This window comes from Drosophila novamexicana, unplaced genomic scaffold (genome assembly GCF_003285875.2).
Source record: "Drosophila novamexicana strain 15010-1031.04,08,12 unplaced genomic scaffold, DnovRS2.1 tig00000689-arrow-pilon, whole genome shotgun sequence".
In the NCBI taxonomy this organism is placed as follows: Eukaryota; Metazoa; Arthropoda; class Insecta; order Diptera; family Drosophilidae; genus Drosophila; species Drosophila novamexicana.
The window spans coordinates 3241213-3264138 of record NW_020824818.1 but is presented as its reverse complement, the minus strand read 5'-3'; the positions used below and the strand labels follow the sequence as shown (position 1 = coordinate 3264138).

General features: G+C 37.6%; 2 protein-coding genes across 4 annotated transcripts; one reads left to right on the top strand and one right to left on the bottom strand.

Annotated features, from left to right (window-relative positions):
- Positions 1-4: 4 nt before the first annotated feature.
- LOC115763289 (RNA pseudouridylate synthase domain-containing protein 2-like) lies at positions 5-4905 on the bottom strand. Of its 2 annotated transcripts, XM_030705774.1 has the most exons (10): positions 4830-4905; positions 4375-4713; positions 2256-2430; positions 1980-2202; positions 1836-1923; positions 1555-1775; positions 723-913; positions 396-658; positions 183-338; positions 5-115 (listed from the first exon to the last, which is right to left on the bottom strand). In XM_030705774.1, the coding sequence occupies exons 1-10, from the start codon at positions 4866-4868 to the stop codon at positions 23-25; spliced, it is 1788 nt and encodes a 595-aa protein (XP_030561634.1). In that variant the 5' UTR covers positions 4869-4905; the 3' UTR covers positions 5-22. The 2 variants fall into 2 exon arrangements, with proteins under 2 accessions (XP_030561634.1, XP_030561635.1); XM_030705775.1 differs by lacking the exons at positions 4375-4713; positions 4830-4905 and having other exon boundaries at positions 1980-2152; positions 2256-2292.
- LOC115763290 (RNA pseudouridylate synthase domain-containing protein 2) lies at positions 3236-22076 on the top strand. 2 transcript variants are annotated; one of them, XM_030705778.1, is made up of 12 exons: positions 7799-8072; positions 11254-11581; positions 11663-12314; positions 18503-18595; positions 18653-18740; positions 18806-19028; positions 19769-19856; positions 20018-20238; positions 20302-20492; positions 20557-20784; positions 20851-21161; positions 21221-22076. In XM_030705778.1, the coding sequence occupies exons 2-12, from the start codon at positions 11427-11429 to the stop codon at positions 21311-21313; spliced, it is 2343 nt and encodes a 780-aa protein (XP_030561638.1). In that variant the 5' UTR covers positions 7799-8072; positions 11254-11426; the 3' UTR covers positions 21314-22076. The 2 variants fall into 2 exon arrangements, with proteins under 2 accessions (XP_030561637.1, XP_030561638.1); XM_030705777.1 differs by lacking the exons at positions 7799-8072; positions 11254-11581; positions 11663-12314 and adding an exon at positions 3236-3658 and having other exon boundaries at positions 21221-22075.
- The last annotated feature ends 850 nt before the right edge of the window (positions 22077-22926 follow it).

Here is a 22926-nt window from a genome sequence, read left to right as displayed (position 1 = left end):
CAATATACAAGAATTTGTAAATTTAACTGCGCTTGTTTCTTAAGCTGAGCGAGCAATTATCCTGGTCAATGGAGGCCCAGCTTGGCAGCTCTGTTGTGTACTCCCAGCCGACACCCTGAAATTACAAATAGTTTAGTTTGGTAATTTTTTTTGGGATACACTTACTGTCAGCTAGAACCTACTTTATATTTCCACGCATGCAGATACATAACGAGATCTTCTGGCTTCGGATCCCGATAGTTCATCTTACATTCAGAGCAGAGTGGATCTGCAGTTAGCTTGCTGGCATCAAATCTAAGGTCGGCAGATTCATGGCCAGTTTGCGTCGAAATTGTGATCTAAAAAAAAATTAATTATTAGCTGCAGCCAATAATACAAATATTATATAGATCCACCTTAGCTTCAGGCATTGACTTTATTGCGGCTTGCAATTCAGATTGGGTGGTTGGGCTTGGACTGGCAACAGCAACATCTGGATTCTTGGCCGTGTCCCTTATCGCAACTTCTCCATCAATACCCAACCAATTTTCGGCATTGTGTATAGCAATTAAATCGTTTATTAATTGATCATCGGACTTTCCTCCAGTATCCCCGCCGCGTCCCTTTAAAGGACCAAACACTTCGTGATTATACAAAGGATCGTTAACAATCGGATAGCCTGAAAATAAAACGAATGCTGTTTAGACAACTTGCAAATAATAATTTCAAATATTCCTGCTCACCTAGATATTGTAGATGCACTCTGATCTGATGCATTCGTCCAGTCAGCGGCTTGCACTGCACAATGCTATAGTCGCCAGCTTGGGCGATTCTCTTGAATGTTGTTTTGCAATCTTTGCCCTTCGGTGAGACCTTGCAAACTCCAATTTTATAGCTAACGACTTCAATCGGTTCATTGCACTCAATAATGCCACTGAAATGCAAAAATTAAACTTATATCGATGAATAATATTCATTATTCCTTCCACAAATTATAGTTTCTGAACTATACTTTATACTTAGGAGAAGAGGAAGTTACAAAAAAAATAGAGAAGGAACTACAAACAAAATGATTGGAAAAGAGAGATAATAAGAGAGAAATATTAAAATAAAAAAGGTAAAGAGAACGACTGAATGGAAATATTAGAGGAAACATGGACAAATATATATCTGACGGAAAAATAGCCGGCATAGGTGAAGAATTCAACAAGGACCTGATGTAAACATGGGTTTTTGTTTTTGTGAGGTAATTAAATGTGGTAAAATGATAAAAAAATATCTACAGCCCTTCTATTCGATACTCATGAAATGTTAAGTGGCCTAATGGACGTATAAATATTATTATTTTTAAAGCTTACACCAATTTGATAAGTATTGCTTTAATACATTAATTATTAATATATTAAGCCTTAATTATTGTTGGCAAATATTGGTATTTAAGATACAACAAATCGGTTAATATATTTCTTTAATCTATAGGGTACACATATGTTTAGGTCTTTTCAGATCTGTATATTATTTGTTTTGTTTTTTTGTGTCGGATGTTAGGGAGATATTTTATGGAGCACTACTTACTCTGGAAATTGGCCCTCCACGCAGCAAATATATTCCTTTTGTACTTGTCGATTTCGTATCTGTTGCTCCATTTGGCGAGCTTTCTCTGAATTTCGTCCGAATAACAGCAAGCCGGAAGTTAGGCGATCTATTCGATGTATGGTACGCAGATTCTTCAAATTAAACTCTTTGGCCAGGATAAAAATGACCGTGTTATGTCTGTATCGGCCACAAGGATGTACCTAAGTGTGCATATGTTTTTTAATTTATTTTATTTCAAAGATATTCAATAACAAGCTTACTGGTATTGAAGCTGGTTTGTTCACGACTAAAATGTCTTCGTCCATGTGGACTATTGTAATGGGCTGTGAAGTAACTGGAACTTCATGTCTGCAAAACAGAACTTGATTAATTTATGATTATTAATTTGCTGTCAATTGTTTTACCTGTGCACTGTATTAGCCAGCAGATCATTATGCTTTAGCTTGTAGTCGATGGGCACCTTCTCATAGTTGACTGTCAAGCTGCCAGCCTCAATGCTGCGCTTATATTCCTCAGCGGGATGTGCACGAAATTCACGTGAGAATACATCTAAGATTCCCTCGCCCACCCAGCGTCCCTTTGTAAACGTGGTGAATGTAAAAGAATAGGGGTACACCTTTCGCAAACCTTCAATTGCGTATGACTAGTCAAATCCATTAAAGAGTATATTTAATGCTCACCATTTTCTATATAATAGGACGTCTCGTCATATCTTTCTTCACTGAAGCCGGGCCGTATCAATTTAGGATCTTTCGTTTCCAATTTTGGCTTCTTGCACTCAATAGTCTCGGCCCCAAGGGGCGCCTTTCGCTTCTCTGGCAATTGTACAGGTGAAGCCTCAGCTATCGTGGCCAGCTTAAACGGAAATGAGTAATCAGTTAACATTTAGCTAAATGCACATTTTAAAGTATTCCTGTTTAAAAAAAAAACCAGGTTCAAGGAGCTTGCATGACACACTAAGACACAGTCTGTAAAAAAGACGAAAAAAAAGTCTTTTAACTGCAGGAAAAGTAATAGAGGATTGTAACAAACCCAAATTGTCATCATAAAACAGTGGTCTGCATTCGTATCTTAGAGAGGAAGGCGACGAGCACAATCACGTTTGCCATACCCACGGGAACTGCCGAGGGGGGTGGGGGTAAGAAAAGAACTGCATTCAAAACAAAGAAGAAGCTAGAATAATAAAACTCTGCTGTTGAGAGAACACCAATACATTCGCACATTTGACATTCTCTATTTTAATGTCGAGACACATTTCTTATTTCAATAGCACCACTACAGAGGCAAGCGCATATATACATCGCATACATACATACATATACAGTTACATATCTCACATACGTGCATAGGTATTGTAGCAACTTTAAATGCAAGTGACACAATAGGCGCGCATAATGGAAGACAAAAACATTTAGAGCAATTTACATTTAAGGAGCATAGCGATACCTACTTAAAAACAAGTCCGTATGTTTCAGTGGAGAGTGTGCGACTAGTTAATACCCTGTGCCCAACCCCTTTGCGTATAGTGTACGTATGTATTTAAAAACAAACTTGAATTTGAGTGAGGTTGCAACGCAACAAAAAAATGGCGATAGTTCCGCTTACGGTTAACTCCTGCCTCCACGTTTGGCTCGAAACTGTTTCGCAGACGAAATTGTGCATAGTTCGGTTTGCGGTTTGAACTAACACACTCAACATTCGGTTCGTGAACCTAAAAAGATCACAGTGGTTCGGCTTGAAGCCGTTTTGCAGGCCCAATTATGTGTTACTCAAAACCAATACGCCCTTTTATTAAAACAGGTAAACAGGGCATTGACAGGAGGCGGGCATGCTGTTGCCAACATTGATAATTGCGGAAGCGTCAGGTTGGCCAACTTGACAAGGAGCTGCTCGTCAGCGCAAACAACAAGGAAAAACGACACGAAGCGTCGAAAGCACCCTTCAAAATGGCAGAAAGGAAAGGCAAAATGAGAAATAATTATACCAAATCCGCGGTTTAAATATGAAGGTAAAGCGGGAGACAGCTCAGCCCCAAAAAAAAAACGACTATAAGCTCTCTAGTCAGAGCACGGACAACACACAGGTAAGCTAACTAAAATGTTTGTTGCGGTAGACAAGTCAAGTTATTTAGTAGAGGTTAGCATAAGCTAGATAATTAGTGGTCGTACGGGATACGCGAACAAAGGGAGAGGATATGCTTTCGTCCATGTGATTTGTGATTGATAAAAAAAAAGAAAATAACTGAAATGTTGCAGACGATTTCGTAAGCCGAAATAGTTGTAAGTTATTCATGACGGATTGATCGGATTTTGTTTGCACAAACAGCGCAATTGCAGGCCATTTTACAAATTCAAATCTCTATGCATGTGCATAAATATGTAAAACGGAAACGGTTTGTTTTGTGCTGCACGTAAATAAAAGAATATGCAGTCTATGGAAGACATCATATTTCTATAACAGAGAGACAATGCCACAGAGGCTGTCGTAATTAGTTTTTCTTTCTCTACATTGACAATGACCCTCAGCCCAGCTTGGATGTGGCTTTGATTGTCTCGTGTGTGTTGCTTTTCATAACTATTATTAAACAAACACAATGACAGTGTGTGGACTAGGGTAATGTGATATCGTGATCCGATTTGAGCACCTCCAACTCATAAACTGACGGCAAAAGACGCACCTGAACAAAGATAGTTTATTAACTGAGATATCAGCTCAGCTTTTTACTACTCTACAAAATTACCCTATACAAAAATATAAAATGGATGCTTCTAAAATATGTTTCTACTTATTTTTGCTTACTTGGCTACCGCCATCTTCACTGGCTTCATAGGTCCACACACCGTTTATAGAATTTTTCTCCTCTTCTTCTTTAACATCACATTCGGCGCCAATTTCGGCCACATTTGTGGAGGAGCCGCCGGCAACTTCTGCGGCGGGCGCCTCGGCATGTGTGCAGTTCACGTTGGCCCGGAAGAGGAAGATGTTTTCCACGTCCACGGAGTCGTCGCCGTGCTGGGTCTGCACATGGCGTACTATCTTGGGCAATGTCATTGTTGGCCAACACCAAAATGTGTTATTTACTTTATTAACTTTGATTTGTGCGTTCAGTAAGCGCCTCGTTATAAACAAATTAAAGCACTGCAAACAAAAACAAAACCCATCAACACGTGTGTGGCAGCAAAACGAACGAATTAAACAACGGTTAGGGTATCTAGAAAGAACTGTTTGATACTGTCTGTCCGTTAAGCACTTGCCAGGCGAATTGTGTTATCAGCGTACCGCAAATACTTCATAGAGTTATTAAATAAATATTAAACTTTTACAAAACGCAACAACAGCGAGCTTCACGAAACTGGTTCGATTATTTTGATGAACGCGCCATTTTGCTAATCGAACTACTGAAATTGGTTCATATGTTCATTCGGTTCAATTTGAATACCTTGTAAACAAACTGAGTGCATTGGGTATGCCAAGTGCATAGTTGGTTCACTTTTGATATTGGTTTGATTCAATATTATTTAATTATAAACTTCAAATATGTTAAGTACATTAAAAAATGCATGTTTATAGCTAAATATAGTATATTTTTACACATTTATTAAATTATAGTCAGTGTGAAAATAATCAGTCGCCATAAATGTATAATTTTGCATTTGGCGAAACACACCTTGACGTATATAGGCTTTGTATGTCCATTTAAACATATGTAAACATATATAATTTTTATGTAAACATACATACGCACATGGATATTTATATATACATTTGTATATATGTCAGATTCCGCACACAATATTGTTTGTAAACACGCAGTAGTAGCTGCTGGGTAGGTTTTACAGTTTGTATAGTTTTTGATGAGGAAGCGTGATGTCGTCATTTCTAACTTTTTGTCCAGGCAAAAAGTCAATTTACAGCACATACATACATAAATCTACACACACTATGAATGAAAAAAAAAAATAATGTAATCGGTGAGTGCGCACACCTACAAAATATCGTGCTGATTTAATCACTTTCTTCGTCGGCAGTAGCAAATGCCAACTTTTACTCTCATATACACGCACACGCCCGCCCACCCACATACTCACACACACACACACACACGCCCGCTGGTTAGCCAAGACCAAGAGCCTTATGGCCAGTGGCCATTAAATGTTGCCCTAAATAAGGGGCAAGCCTTTTTTGGTCGCCTTAACCAGAGTTGTGGGTTTACAGAAGGATGTTGTAGTTTGTTTCGTGACCGAGTGCTTTTCAAGGAGAACGTCCCTTTAACAGAGCAGCACAGGTGTAGATAGGCGAGGGGCTGTGCGCTTATTGGAGAGTGCAGGTGTGTTAAACTAGTCACGCAGTCGGACATGCAATGGTCGCGCTCATAGTTCTACTCTATATACACGATATTTTCGGCTACAATCTGGGTGGACACTTTCTAAGCCCCCCCATTGAAATTGGTTACATCAGAGCATCGCGAAAATTAATATTCCAGAGTTATGAGCCTTTTATTCAAGTTAAAAATAAATAAAAAAAACTTGCCAGACCACAACAATTACTCGAGGAAAACAAGAGACGAGCCTTGCAGAGAGAGAACTTTAACCTGTTTAATCGAAAGGAATTTAACAAAGATTTCAATGTCAACCTTAACGAAGGTCAGCCTGTACAGAGCCCTATGACCTGCACGTGCCGAAGCTACATACAATAAAAATAATTGCAATATAATTACTATACGAATGTAGGTCAACATTAACTTGACTTGTATTCAGACAAGCGCTGTACAAACATAAATTATACATTTAAGAACCAACATGCATATTTGCTTGGTAAACATGGATTTCCGACAAAGAAATAATAAATTGTACAAAAACTTGATTTTTGAGAAAGATTCCTGAATATTATAGTACAGATTGTCATAGTAGGTGCTTACAAATCTTTGTTATGCCAGAGTGATATTAAATGAGCATAGAAATTCGAATTTATAAATGTCTGTCTGGCTGTGTACTAAATATACATAGTATTTGTATTTACATAGTATGTATACGGTACATATGAATGAATGTGTTTATGTAGTAAGAATATCTTAACACCTTGTAGATCCCGCGCGTAGATGACTTTGCCCTGTGCAACTAAATCAAGAGGAATTTCATTTTTGTTGGGCCTACGCCAAAAATGTTCTTTTGTTTCACGTAACAATATGAAAGTTTCATCAAAATTCAACATTGATATGTATGTGTCGCTCAGATACTTCTCTATATATATATATATATATATATATATATATATATATATATAAATAAATACATACTATGTGCGTAAATACGTATATTCACATTCACGTAACGGCACGTGTATGCGCACATATATGTGTCATGAAAATTCTTATTAATGGGATTAGGCTGGGAATTTATTTAAATACATATAATAAACATCGCCAAACACCAAACAAACGACGAACACAAATCAAAAGTGTTTTATTTTTATTTATTTTTCTTTTTTGTTAACTTGAAAATCTTTTTGATTTTAATTCTAATATACATTTCAACTAGAAAGATCTTTTTAATCTCATTTTACATATGAGTACTAGAAGAACATACTTTTGGCTAAAATGCTAAAATTAACAATTCTATGCCATCCAATAACTTATTCAAATTGAATGTCCAGTTAAGTCCAGTGCAGTTTACTTGAGAACATGCATTTAAATGGTTTTTCATATTTTCAATATTCCAAATAATAAAAAAAAGACACAAACCCCATTTTCAATGCTACACACGCCTTATAGCCAACATGTTGCATGTGCTGTTAATAAACAAATATTTAACAAGATTCTCGTTTGGCTCGGATAGTCCTTTTCAAGGGGCGAATTTAGTATATCGGCAAACCCAAACATCAAAAAACTGAAAGTTTTCTCTTTTTGAAAAATGCATAACACTAAAGAGAAAAATTGGTATATCTTTTTAACAATACATCTTTTATTGTTGCGTAAAAATAATCATAATTAATTTCGTTTTAACATTAACATTCGAAGAGTAACAGCACAAGAGACAAAACTTAACAGCGCCACTCTCTGCTCAAGCTCTGTTAAGCTCTGCAACTTATACCGCAAGCGACAAGTCGTAGCAGAGCGCGCGCAATTTAAATTTGAAAACCTTACGTGCGGCCCACAGTCAGTGGCGCTCTTCTTACAGTCACCGTTTGGGGCTGCTCCAATCAGTCGGCCGCTTGCTTTCAGCCAGTGCAGAGGTTGTCGCGTGAATGCCATCGCTTAACATATTACAAAACGTGTGCGACGAAATTATTAAAAACGCCGACGCTCGTACACCTCGACGACATTGATGGCTTACAATCTGGCTGCCTATTAACCGAGCGGAGGGCTGAGTGCGCGGGCGTTACGCACAGCTTAAATATTTAAAAAATAAAAACCCGTTTCTCTGGTGTTTTTAGTTTTTTGGCGTGGTAATAACTAACACTCCGGCGCCAACGGCCCGATTCGTTATCAGATAATCAAAGTAATGCAAGTCGATATAAAGTGATGTGATTTTAAGCCCAATGATAATAATGTAATGTAATTAACAAAAACTGTTTGAGTGTGTGTGTGTGTGGGTGTGTTTATTTCTTGACACAACTTCATTGTTCACGTGCTGCTAACATATTAGATAAATAAACATTATTTTGCATCTAGATATCCCTATAGAAACATTCAGATAATATTTCAATAAACAAAACACTTATGTTTATCATGTTATGTTTATCAATAGAGTGTAGCTCTTATGGTTATTTTAACTTGTTTTCTATTCCATTCAGCCCGCCTGTTATTTGATCTCTCATCCCATTTCAACGATCTATGTGGTTCTTATTATAATTATAATCAGTCTCTTTAGACATTTGACGAGCGACTAAATAGAAGGAGTGTGTATGAGTAGAGCTATTTGAGGACAACGTTTTTAGAATATTTTCCTTGGCTTGTGTACATGTGTTGTGTATGTATGTGTGCATGGGTGTTTATATATATGTGTGTGTGTGTGTGTGTGTGCCCGTGCATGGCTCTGTACCAAAAATATGCGCCATTGCCGTAGTCTAACATCGTCCATTTTTACGTACGCAAATAGTTTTTGTTCTGAAAAATTGTATATTTTCTATACAAAATATTTTTGTTGGTTGGCATGTCTTAGTTAGAGGTGACGTTTGAAATATATCAAGTAATTTCACTAGCCCTACGCACAGAATGGCCTTTAATCATCCAACGTCAAGAGCCGCACATGCAGTTACCTAATCTTCATTTAGCGTGTCGCTATTCAGGACACAAAATGTACATTTCTGTACATATATATCTGTATATATATAAATACAGTAAATATTTCGTTAATAGACAATGGAAATACGTAGCTATTCAGAATTCCATATATAAGTATGGTTTCTTTCTTTCTAGGAATTCCGAATGGGAGACATTTAATTTTCAATTTAATTTGAATAAAATTCTGTTTTATATGGGATTGTTATGTGATCTTTTGACAGTTTTATTGGGCAATCCTTTGTCAATTTGCTCATGCCCAAGTGTATTATATAAGAGATTAGTTGGTATATATATCTATTGAATATACCCGTAAAACAGACAGCATCTTGTCACTGTATGATCAAACAAAAAGAAAACAACGAGGAGATCACAAAAAAAAGGAAAAATTAGCACACATAAACATACTTGTACATAGTACATACTGTAGAGCCGAAATGAAAATTTGAAAAATAATTTGTGGCTGGCTCTTTGTGTACGCTGGCAAACCTAGTAATACATCAGACTTATTTTAGCACAAAGCCCCCGAAAAATAAAATACATAAGTAAATAAATTCATAGCCGCGCGCACACTTCAAGAACAGATAGCAGCAGCTGCTCGACAAGGCCCCGCGGGCTGCCGCTGGGAGTGGAAGTGGGTGGGGTCTAAAGGAGTGTGCACCAGAGAGAGAGGGAGGGAGGGGGCGCATAGAGAAGCTCTACATATTAACTCGCCACTAGATGATAACTAACGGCACATTAAATGTGCCATGAACGATATATTTCTAATTGCGAATGGGATTTGAGTGCGCCACAATAGATATTCAAAAAAATAAAACAATATCCAAATTAATTTCTGTGTTACATCTCATTTAGTTTGACTGTGCCCCAATATACGCTATTTCAGTTCTCTTTACATGCATATCATCAATGATATTCATATTTCCTAGAAGCCGGAACCAGTATCTTTTTGTACTACATAGTCGAAAAAAGGGGGCGCACAAGCATAAAATTTCTATTTACACTGTTTGGCAGTCTGTCCATCAGCCAAAAAAGTAAAAAGAAAAAAAAAGAACTAAAACCCATCAGCTATCAACCAGCCGTCAGATGTCGAATGTGCATTTAAAATCCATTACGCTATATTTAGTGGCTTTTCTAGCCATTGTTCCATTCCATTTTCATTTATTGGACGATAAACAAGTGCACACAACGTTGCCGTCAAGACAGGTAGTTGTATGCGGGACCCGACCATATTGTGGTCGCACATGTGTGTGTGACTGTGCGAGTGTGGGTGTGTGTGTATGTTTGGGGTTCGTTTTGACAGTGCGTCGCTAACAATAACAACAAATTTCCAAATCAACACTGACTTCTGATTTCGCTCACACTTTTTTATATACATAGGATAATGGTCTTTCCGATAGATATAATACTAATAAAAGTTCAAAAGAAATTTGTTTTTACATTCAAAATGCGAAACAATAGCCTGGTCTTTAAGGTTCGGTTCCGTGAATGCAGCTTCGACTTAAGATTCCGTTCGGGAACCATGTTCCTTACAGACTCGACATTAAGGTTCAGCTCTTAAACCACGTTCTATGCAGCTTCGTCTTAACATTCCGTTTGGGAACCATGTTCTTTACAGACTCGACTTTAAGGTTCCGTTCGTGAACCACGTTCCTCACAGACTGGACTCTAAGGTTCCGTTCGTGAACAACGTTCTATGCAGCTACGACTTGAGGTTCCGTTCATGAACCACGTTCCTTACAGATTCGGCTTCAAGGTTCGGTTCTTAAACCACGTTCTATGCAGCTTTGACTTAAGATTCCGTTCGAGAACCATGTTCCTTACAGACTCGACTTTAAGGTTCCGTTCGTGAAACGAGTTCCTTAAACAGTCGACTTTAAGGTTCGGTTTGTGAGCTACGTTCATTACAGACTCGACTTAAGATTCCGTTCGCGAATAGTCTCGAACCCTGGTTATAATTCGAACCAATAAGTATAACTTTTAGACAGTATTAATTGCCAAGTGTATTGAAGTGCACATATTATTAGTCTTTGCATTCGCTTTATAGTATATTTAATGTTATTTTTGTTTTTGTTTTAAACACAATTCTTAGTCAGATTAATTAGTTTTATCCCATTGTGCGCTGCACGAAATCACAGCGACTTGTGAACAGATAAACCAAACAAAAGCAAACTCAAGTAAATTCAGCTTCCAAATTTCAAATAAACGCGTCGAAAGTGGCAGACAGAGCTGGGTTGATCTTCTCCCTATATAGACAGGTAAACAACTATACATATATAGATGTATATATAGTCAGATCATGAGAAAACGCAGCTTTTAGCAACTATGTAAGCAGCAGAACGTAAACAAATCGTTGGTGGTATTTTGAAAATAAACTCAATTGTTTTTTGATAAAACAGCAAGAATTCTCGAAATAAATACAAAGTAATTTTAATTCTGCGTAAATGATGTAATTTGATTATGCAACATTCAACAGATAAATAAGCAATATATACTATATAGAAAAGTGATATAAACATAAAGCAACATATATATTAAAGTTACTTGAAAAGAAAAGAAAGCCACACACAAAATGCAGAATTCAACGTCTTCGTGTGCCTGGTACTTGCCCTGGTCCTTGGCTGCCCAGCAGCATCACCACAAGCTGATGGCCATGCAAACGCCCTTTGCGGACAAAGTGGCCGTAACACCGCCGGGCGCTATCTACGCTCCACAGCCGCAAATGCATCAGCAGCAACAGCAGCATCAGCAACATCAGCATCAGCAGCAGCAGCAGCATCAGCAACAGCAGCTGCAGCTGCAGCAGCCGCAGCAACACTCACCGAATACTGCAGCAGCGCCGCCAACAAATTATCAACAGCCCGCGCTGCATCCCAGCGCCGGCGCCGGCGCCCATTTTCCCTTGGCGCCCGCCTATAATTTTGGCCAGCCGCTGCTTAATGCTGGCCAAGCGGCCAGCTATCCGGGCCAGCTGGCGCAGAGCAGTCAGCACAATCATACGCAGACGCATCTACTGCAGTCGTCGATGTTTTCGCCACTTTCGCTGGGCGCCTACTACACGGCAGCAGCGCAGGCAGCGGCAGCGGCGGCGGCTGCAGCAGCTGGAGCTAATCATGCGAACGCTGTGGCCACGTTTGGTGGCGTCCCATTGTCCGCACAGCAGGCTCTATTGGCTGCCGCCTCCGTGGCAGGCTCGACGGGCACGCCAGCAGGCATGTTGCCGCAGACGTCGCCGGTGTCGGTACCGGTGCCCGTGTCCGTGTCGGTGCCGCGTCCACAACAGCCACCCACGTGCGCTCTAGTGCAGCAACTAAATTGTATGCCGCAGGATCTGCAGCATCTCTCCTCCATTAATCTGAACCTGGGCAGCGTCATGGCCCTTCGAAATCATGGAGCTGCCGCCGGTCTCACATCCATCAAAGCGCTGCCAAATGCAGCCACTCTAACAATTAACAGAAAGGTGAGTGAAAAAACCTTTCAATCGGAAGTGACCGACTACGAAATACTCTGTAAATTGTGTAAGTTGAAACTGAGTTGGAAATTACTTATGTTAACACGTCCGTAATAGAGTAAAGCTGGGAATATTTATATATTATAGCTAAGCTGTGGGCGTGGCAAAACAGGAAAATCTATTTTATTTAGTGAGCTATTTATTATTGAATCGAACAATAACCCTGAGGTACACAGTAATTATGAGAGACATGTAGATACATAGATATAGATTTAGATTTCGACTCATTAGACTAATATAGATATAGATGTAGGTTTAGATATAGATATAGATTTAGACTACTTTTCACCCGATTAATGAGGTTTACACAAAAATGTAAAACCCTTTCACCCAATCCAAGTGCATATTTCAAATTTAAACTTTCGTAAGCTAGGCAAATGTTTTCAATCTGACATGACGGACATCGTATATACTCTCTGTTGATTTTGAGAATAGAGTAGAGAATAGAGAAAAAATGCGAATTAGCTCTTTGATTGCCAAAGTTAAGGTTAAATTTGACTGCATGCTCGAACACATATCTTAAACTCAACTAAACACTTGATCGAACTGGTCTCCTAAACGGCGTGTCATGATTTCTGATTGCCAACCAGACCGACAGACGGACGGACAGACGGACGGACGGACGGAAAGACACCTGCAATCAAGCACTTACGCGAAGGTCATCGAGACACAATTGATGTCAGTGCCTGAGAGCCGGCTGAGCAGCTGCTGTTTACGTTGAAATGTGCCGTGCTCTTGAACCATAAGTAAGATACATTACATACATATGCGTACATACGTACATTACATAAATATGTAGATTTATGTGAGCTCATCATATAATGATGTATCGTTAGTTACTGAACCCGTTTAAGCATTGTTCAATAGCTCTGTACATGGATTCACTTTGACACACAAACATCTGTATTTATATATCTTCATAGTTAACGATCTCCGTTTAATTTATTCATCCCATATACTAGATAGTTGCAGTGATTATTTATAAACTGTAAACTGGTAGCTATATAAAGAATATATATACATTCCATAATGCAAGCCATTTTATGCTAAATTTTAAATTATTAAACAATTTGTTAATAATTTTTAAGCATAATGTTGACGACGACCCCTCCGCGTCTAAAAATTCGATAAATTTCTTTGTCTGCGCAAATCTATTTTTATGCAAACTAGTCTCCCAGGTTTAAGTGATAGCTTCTGAACCGCCTTCTTTGGTACTTAAAAACTTTTTCTTATTTTAATTTAATATATTATTATTCTAGATAAATTGTCGGTGGTTCTGTTTTCGTTGGGTTCGATTCGGGCACATTTATGTTATAAAACAAATTGAATTTATAATTTTAATTAATTTGTGGAAATATTCTATATACTTAAAATATGCTTATATACCAGTTTTGATGCCTAGCCAATATATCATGATAAAATCAGTTTTAACAAATAATAAATGGTTCGCTTTGGATTTTTCCTTGTAAGATAACTGGTTTGCTTTAAGATTTGGTTTATAGAAGTTATATTGAAATTCCAGGCTCGAATCGATCCGCAATTATCAGCTGCACCTAGTATGTAGGTAAAATCTTGCTTACATCGTAATTACACTACGTTCAATTGCACTGTTTGGTTAAGCACATAAAAATGGAAATTAATTAAAGAAAACATATAAATTTCAACAGCTAAATCGTAACTTGGAAAAGCAAATAAATTTATAGCGGATGTATTAGCTAAGCCAAACAATGCCTCGACAGGTAGATACTTAGATAGATAGATAGATACACATCGGTGACTGTGTGTGTGTGTGTGTGTATATATACTGATCGAGTGTTAGTCTTATAAAAGTATATATAAACACATATCCCAAGTGCTACCAAATTGAGTTGGTAAATCGTTATTATGACAAAACTGCATCATGAAAACCCGAGAAACCGAGTCACCGTTTGTGAACACTCTGCCCGAGTCGTACTGTTTGGACATTCACTTTAACAACAATAATAATAATAACAACAACAACGAACGTAATCCGAAATTGCTTATTACGATTTATATAGTATACACAATATGTCTACATTGTCTTCTGAATTGTACGTATTCATATATGTGTGTATCGCTGTTTTTCTATAATTGCTAAATACCTGTCTAGTTGGCGGTGTGTGGCAACAACCAAATGGTAAGATGATATCATAGAAACCAAAAGTAATTATGTGCTTTGTGTTTAATAAATAAATATAAATATACTAATACTATTCATAAGCGGACAGACAATCTGCAATCTCCTTGTGCCTTGCCGCAAAGACCTTTCAGATTTTCCGCATCGCTACGCATGCTGTTCGTGTTTTCCACTGCCGATTTCCACAGTCTTATTTTGTTTTTTCATTTTTATTTTTCGAAATGCATTCGTTAACGCTGTTGACTGAGTTGGTCAAGGTTTCCTAAATGGCCCATAAAGTAGCCCCAACTGCAGGTCGCAGCCAAGCGCTCTTTTATCTTTCTCGTTGCTGTTTACTGAAATTCATAAGACGCGTGTTCAACTCGGCCAAACAGAAGTCATTCAGCAAGACACGAGATGTATTTGCTTACATTCGCGGCCCTTGAAAACAAGTTAAGGCACAGACTTGAATGTAGCTTCAACAAGTCATTTTATTTGTAGTACCTTGCCAGCGGGTATAACAATTTCATGATCACATTTGCAGTGCATCGAAGTTTTTCTGGGTGGGATTAAAACAATTAATATCTAGTTTTTAATAAAGCTAATAACGTTTTTTTTAATATTTTTATGAGTTTTATAGTTATTATTTTGTTATTGTACCCTTGCGAGCGGGTACAACAATTTCATGAACAGATTTGCTATGCCCCGTCGAAGACAGCCTCAGTTTTTATTATACCCTTGCAGAGGGTATTATAATTTTGTCGTGAAATGTGTAACGCAAAGAAGGAGACATCTCCGACCCCATAAAGTATATATATTCTTGATCAGCATCAACAGCCGAGTCGATAGAGCCATGTCCGTCTGTCCGTCTGTCTGTTTCTATGCGAACTAGTCTCTCAGTTTTAAAGCTATCTTAATGAAATTTTGCAGAAGTCCCTCCTTCTGTTGCACGCAGCTCATATGTGAAAACCAGCTGGATCGGACCACTACATCATATAGCTGCCATAGGAACGATCGGTCAAAAATTAAGTTTTTGTATGAAAAAAACATTTTGTTTTTCAAGATATAAACTATTTTCCCTGTGCTTCTTAGATACGGGCAAAGCACTATAAGCATTATGAAAAGGTTGGGTCTGCAAGGGTATTAGATCTTCGGCGTGCCGAAGATAGCCTTTCTTTCTCGTTTTAGGTATCACAATAACAATTATTTTAAATACTACAACAATTATTGATATTATTGTTATTATTAACCGCTTTGGCATCTCATTTGGGGAAGAACTATTAAAAAGTCAATTTTGTGGGAGACAGCTTCTATTCTAATTTTTTATTGAGTTTTAATTTTTCTTTTTCTAACTGACATATTGGCAAGATCGATCGAAAGTTAGGTTCATATATGGCAAAGTATTTTCATCAAACTCAGTTTTTAGTTTTAATATTCTCACATAACTGCAAGGGTATTAAACGTTCGGTGTGCCAGAGATACCCTTACATGCTCCTTTAATATTATTATAAGTATTATAATTGTATTATCACTTTTGTCTCTAGAGAGATATATATCTTGGGCAAAGTGTTACCAAATATAAAAATCGCTTCGTTTCGACAAATTTATGAGATTTTAAAGGTCGAGAAAAGCTAATAGAATATCTAGCTAATATATATATAGCTTATATATACAGCGCATAGTAATTGATTACCAAATTTGCGTGCAGCCCATAAAAGTATAATGTTTTATACACATTGCTTGCGCAGAAAGAATTTTGAAAATATTTTTCTTTACGCAAAACAAACAAAATGAATATCTTTAAATTTGAATGAACTTTTTTACTATCGCTTTATTCTGACAGCGCGCATACACAAATAATTAAAATAAATTTGGCTGAGCCAATTTTATAGACTTTTCCCAATGATTTAATATGAACTGAATTCAAAGATTGACCATAAGAGAAATGACTCTTTAGAGAAGAAATAAGACAGATTGATTGTTGAAGACAGGCTTTTATTTATATTTGTATTTTTTTTTTCTGTGCAGAACTAGAATTTACAGTATTAGACCAAGATTGCTTTGTACGGCTTTGTGCAACTGGTACTTGTCAATCAGATATGGTCATGGTCTCCAAACGCTAAGCAGCTCCACATTCTGCGACCAGACTAGTCGGCCAGTGTGGACATAATCAGTGCTCTAATTAATAGCAGGATGCTTTTTGAGCTGGTAAATGGCCTGGACAGGTTCTGTCTGGTGCGAATGGAAAGAGCAGCTATTAAAACTGGCATAGAGATGGCGACCATGATGAGTGTTCTTGAAAATGGATAATTAAGCAAATCGTGGCCAACGTGGTCACGTGCTGGCCATTTTTCGGCTTCCAGATCTCGCACAGACACGCACACCCCACGCGCCACACGCCTGTTTTTAGCACCTTGCGCAACCGGGCGCAGAGAGAATCTGTCGCATATATCTATATATACATATATTTATATATATAACATATAAAAAGTAGTTCGCTGTGGGCATAATCATAAATATTGGCCGCGGCGACCGGGATGCTGTCCAAGCAGCAGCCAGTCTGTCGTCCGTTCGCTTGGAACAATATTCAAAGTGCCCACAATGTACATGCAAACAATAATTTGCATGCATATTCATCTAGATATATAGAAATATATGTAAGTATAAAAGTATAAAAAAAAAAAGAAACACATGAATGGTCGCTTGCCAAGATCGCTGGCAACAGGTCTCCGTCGTTGAATGATTCAATTAATTTATCAAGTCTTTCTATATGAACATCATCTCATGGATGAGTAGAGCCATCACACACACACAGATCAAGAAACTGGGTGTGCGTGTGTGTGTGGGCAGAGTTCAAACATTTCATTCATTTCTTCATAATATTCATGAACATAAGTGATTATTGATTATTTGGCAACACGTTAATAGCGTGTTTTATTAATTAGCAGCACACAAAAATTGTCTTCTAAAATATGTTTTAAATTTACACTGTACCGTAAATATTGTAGTCAAATGAAATGAAATCACGGCTAAATTTAAACTATGCTACAAAATTCAAGACACTTTCGAATGCTGTCTTTTGTCTATGAGGCTATGGGGATAAATATTGTGCATTGGTTATGTGCACATGTGAGACCGAGATGCCTTCAAACCCGTAAATATGCTGCTTAAGGGAAATTGACCGACAGCCCGTGTCGGCCGTCGGCCGTCGGCGGTCGGCGGTCGGTGTCAGAGTCTCCCGTGGTCCTCCCGTGCCCTCCCGCACAGCTTTATTTAGTGGGGTATTTTTTTTTTGGGCATGCAGCTAGTTTCCATCATTTGCTGGGCGCACTGCCAATGAAAGCAAACACAAAAGTCAGCCAGCCAACAGTCACTCATCGGAGTCCACGAAAGAGACAACTAACTGAAATGCAAGTATCCATTCCATATGTATAACATACAGAGTTATACATGTATATATATATACACTATTTGTCTCGGAATTGCATTGTACAATACATGCTCCCAATTATATGTATATGTATATATATATAGATGTACATTTGGAAGTAAATAATTCATGTGGATTTGGTGCTCAGCTGAACACTTGAGAATTCACATTTCAGGAATACGACGATCAAGTTATGAAAAGATACCAGAAAAAAAATAGGAATGCCAGACGCCAAAATGTATAAATATTCTTGATGGATTCCGTAACTCGAGTTGCTGAGTTGCAAGGCCCACGTCAAATAAATCTTCAAACAGAAGAATGAATGAATCTCTACAACCACTTGATCTTCTCTGACCAAGCAGTCAATTTTTAAAAGCATAAAACTGAAAGGAATTGCACGTAAATCAGATAATATAGAAATTAAATTTAAGATTGTGCTTGCTTCTAAATTCTAGATACTTTATATGAAGTATTTGTAGCTTTCTTTAATTTGAGTATCCTAAGAGTTAATCTATGACATTTTTTACACTAAGCCTTTTTATTGACATCGGGTTTTTCATGTGCTTTCAGCTGACAGCCGCCAGCGAGCTGGAGAAACAAAAAGTAAAAATACCCGAGAAGCGAAAAACTGAGGACACGGAGCAAATTAAAGATTTGAAAAAGGTAAAACACGATTAGCCATAAAATTTGATGTGCTTATTCGAACTAAGTATTTTAAAGGCAAAGCTCGAGACAAAGGCTCTGAAGGCCAAGAGGCCAGGTTTTACTGACGAAAGATATCAGGAGACCTCCTACTATATGGAAAATGGTTGGTTTAGACAAAAACATTGAAAAAAACCCGATTCAAAAAACAAATATTATCTATCTGCATAGGTCTGAGAAAAGTCTATCCATATTACTTCACGTTCACAACCTTCACAAAGGGACGCTGGGTTGGCGAAAAGATACTCGACATATTCTCCAAGGAGTTCCGGGCACATCCAGCTGAGGAATATGAACGCTGCATCCAGACCGGGACACTGACCGTCAATTTCGAGAAGGTGCCCATTGACTATCGGCTGAAGCACAACGATTTGTTGGCCAATATTGTGCACAGGTAAATTCTATTATATAATTCTCTTTTCAATTATTATTAAATAATGTAACATGTTAAGTATGGGCACAAGAAATGCCTTTAACCAAATAACTTCATTGTCATAAATTCTCTAGCTATTCTCTTTAAATTGTTTGTATAATGCGCTACTCGACTTGCTTTCAAATACAACAAAATGCATATTTATTGCTACCTTTTTTTTTACAGCCGTTTAAAGAGACTTCTAGTATAAAGTACTTGCAAGTTTGTCACATAAATAGAAATCCGGTTAGATTTTATTTGAGTTTAAAATGGAAACAAATCAAACACAAATGCAAGACTCGATCTAGCCAAGTCTGTCTGTCTAATTGTTACCAAATTTGTCATTTTGAGCTATTTAAAAAAAAAAAAACAACTAAGAACAGGCTGCCGAAGATGAAATACCCTAGCAAATATACCCGATAGGTACATATATTAAAAACTATATGAAAAACTGCATAGAGACAGACATTCGAATTTGATCAGGAATAAAAGGCATAGTTACACAAAATTAACACACTCTTTGCAAGAGTTATAAATTATGTTTGTTATATTTTTATTTATGCCTGGCTGCCAACCAGTCGAATGCTCTCAAATAGCTCAGTTCCTTAATTGTTTCTCTACTTAAAGTCAAGCATTTTGGCTGAATGGGTTGTTGCATTTAAAGCACTGAATGGTTACATATATCTAACGAAATGTGCGCACTCATGAATATATCTTTGCAGACACGAAGTACCCGTCACTTGCCAACCAATCACAATAGTGCATATGGATGAGGACATTGTGGTTGTTAATAAGCCAGCCTCTATACCCGTAAGTGGCTTAAACGACCGCCATATTACATAAACTATGCATTAGTCTAATAACTAATAATATTACTTAAGCGCGACACTCACCTATTTGCAAATAACACCAATTTCTCGAAGATGCCAACTTTCTTATTCAAAACTAACTCTCATTTCGCTTTACCCCAGGTGCATCCATGTGGTCGATACAGGCATAATACTGTCGTCTTTATACTGGCCAAGGAGTTTAACCTGAAGAATCTAAGGACAATTCATCGTCTGGATCGTCTCACTTCCGGCCTGTTGTTATTCGGTCGCAGTCCCAAAAAGGCGCGCCAAATGGAACAGCAGATCCGCAATAGGCAGGTGGAAAAGGAGTACATCTGTCGAGTGGAGGGCATTTTTCCAGAGTGAGTGAAGCAATCCAACTCCGAATAAGTAAAAGATTTGTCAATCGAAAACTCTATTTTCAGCGGTGTCGTCGAATGCAAGGAGCCAATCGAGGTGGTCAGCTATAAGATTGGTGTGTGTAAGGTATCCCAAAAGGGCAAGGATTGCACCACAACTTTCCAGAAGCTGTCGCAAAATGGAAAAACCAGCGTGGTCCTCTGCAAGCCGCTGACGGGAAGAATGCATCAAATACGTGTTCACTTGCAATACTTGGGTAATATTCAGATGCCATCTCGCTGAGCTGAGCTAACCATATTAAATCCGATCCATTTCTAAAGGCTTTCCCATACTCAACGATCCGTTGTACAACCATGAGGTTTTTGGGCCTCTGAAGGGTCGCGGCGGAGATATTGGTGGCAAAACTGACGATGAACTTATACGAGATCTCATTAACATACACAATGCCGAGAACTGGCTGGGCATAGATTGTGACTCGGACATATCGTTGTTTAAGAATACCAAAGACGAAACCGACCTGGAGAGCCTGAGCAGCGATCAAACTTTCGGTATTGCCAAGAACCAAGTTCACTCTGTAAACATCTGTAATATATAAACAATTTTTCATTATCTAGCCGTACATCACAGCGATGACGATGTGGGTGCCAATTCGCGGGAAACCACACCGCCTTGTCTAGAAAATCCACAGACCGCAGACTCCATAAAGCAACTGCATTGTACAAATAGCAGCCCGGTTTTTTCAAGCAAGGCCGATGTCGCTCCCACTTTGCCCACAGGGCTGCAAATCCCAAATGGAACACAAACGGATTTGGGATTGGCCTCCGACAAAGTTGTTATTGACAAGCATTGCTATGAGTGTAAAGTGCACTACCGGGACCCGAAACCAAAGGACCTGGTCATGTACTTGCACGCATGGAAGTACAAGGTAAGTGTCTAGTATAAACTAATCCGAATTTAGGCATATATATTATTTGATTAATTCAGGGGCCTGGCTGGGAGTATGAAACTGAGCTGCCCAACTGGGCACTTGCGGATTGGGATGAGTGCGACCTAACCGCTGATAAAATTGTAAATTAAATAGATATTCTATAACTTGTGTCTGGCTTGTCGGACCGTACCGTAGTTTTATTTATAATGCCTTAGTTCGGGACCCCAATCAAAGCACTTCAAATCAAATCAATGAAGAACCAAAACAAACACAGTGCAATTAATATTGACCAATCTTTAATGGAACCAAAATGACCAAATATACATATATTGATTATCGTAAACTTTTCACACAAATTCTAAATATCATATTTAAGACAAAATGTGCCTTTCAGATTGGTATAAATATATTTAATATACATATTCATATATAGATGCACTGACAAATAATCCCCAAATTGCTTTAGATGTTTTTCTCATAGTCAATTTTATTGGTATTAGAAAAATTAGATGTATATCTCAAAAATCAAAATACTGCAAGCCAACTAATCAAACTATGTAATACACATAAGAGCTGAAAAGACATGCAATACTATTTCAAGTTTTCATTACACAATTAGTTATATAGATACATAAGTATATGCATTAATCAGGAGAATCCAAAACAATTTCACGGGAATTGAGAAGAGATTCGCAAACAGAAGGTTCCAAATCACCTGAACAGGAACCTAATATCCCATAAAATTAAGAAAGCAAATACAAATCAAACTCGTGCCGTACTTCAGTATATATACTTATTGAAGACGATAAAAGTCGAACAAAATATGATACATATATAAAGAAATTGAAATAGATAATTTTATATGAAGTACATTATACTCGATAAGTGCAATACTTATACATATATTAATTATTATCAATAAATTTTACAAATGTTTCTTAGAAAAACTGTTAATTGTCACGTTACTTAAAAAGGATATCGATTCAAAAGAAATAATCCTGGTAAATAATGGAAAAAATTCAGATGTTTTGATATTTATTTTTGCTTGCATCAACACGAACAGGTAATAAATGACTTTACTCTAATATTATTTAATATATTATATTTATTATTTATTTATTTATTTATTATAAAATTATTTATTAACATTGCCGGCCACGTTGAAACTCTTTAATTCAAACAGCATAAACATGCACTTGGGTTCTTTAGGCCGAAGTTTTTTCATCAAATGAATAAAATAAAACTCGTTTACGAACTTAATCAACTCGAGGAATAATGCACATACGAATATAACTTTATGCACTCGTATTTAGCAAAAGGGCCAAGTCCGCACTTGTGCATTTTCATTTTGCATTTTAGAAACGCCGCAAAACTTTATTGGAATAAGGAACTTGCATGGGGGCCATGGCTGGTGCAGTAAAAAATTAAAGTTAATTAACGTAGCAGCAAAATTAAAAATTCATGTTACAAAATAAAATGCAATAAATTCGAAATTCTGCTGGTCTGCAACTAAAAAAAAAAAAAAACACCCTTCCTAATTGCACACATGCCAACAGGAGGGGCTTAGGGGAACTCCCGGCTAATGCACTTACAGGTTCGCTCAAGTCGCTGAATTATTTAACGAGAGTGTAATTAAAATATAAAAAAAACACACACACATCCCCACATTGGGTATGTTCGAAATTAAATAAGTTTCTTGGTGTGCATTGCCGGCGGTTTTTTCTGAAATGTAATTGCTGGATTAAGTTTTTCTCCCTTTAAG

Excerpts from the sequence above, each read along its gene's own strand:
- LOC115763289 (XM_030705774.1), bottom strand. The coding sequence starts at position 4,868 with ATGAAGTATTTGCGGTACGCTGATAACACAATTCGCCTG. Across the intron at positions 339-395 it reads AGTCAATGCCTGAAGCTAAG|ATCACAATTTCGACGCAAAC; the intron begins GTGGATCTATAT and ends ATTTTTTTTTAG. Across the intron at positions 116-182 it reads TGCATGCGTGGAAATATAAA|GGTGTCGGCTGGGAGTACAC; the intron begins GTAGGTTCTAGC and ends TTGTAATTTCAG.
- LOC115763290 (XM_030705778.1), top strand. The coding sequence starts at position 11,427 with ATGCAGAATTCAACGTCTTCGTGTGCCTGGTACTTGCCCTGGTCCTTG. Across the intron at positions 20,239-20,301 it reads GTGGAGGGCATTTTTCCAGA|CGGTGTCGTCGAATGCAAGG; the intron begins GTGAGTGAAGCA and ends CTCTATTTTCAG. Across the intron at positions 20,785-20,850 it reads GAGCAGCGATCAAACTTTCG|CCGTACATCACAGCGATGAC; the intron begins GTATTGCCAAGA and ends TTCATTATCTAG.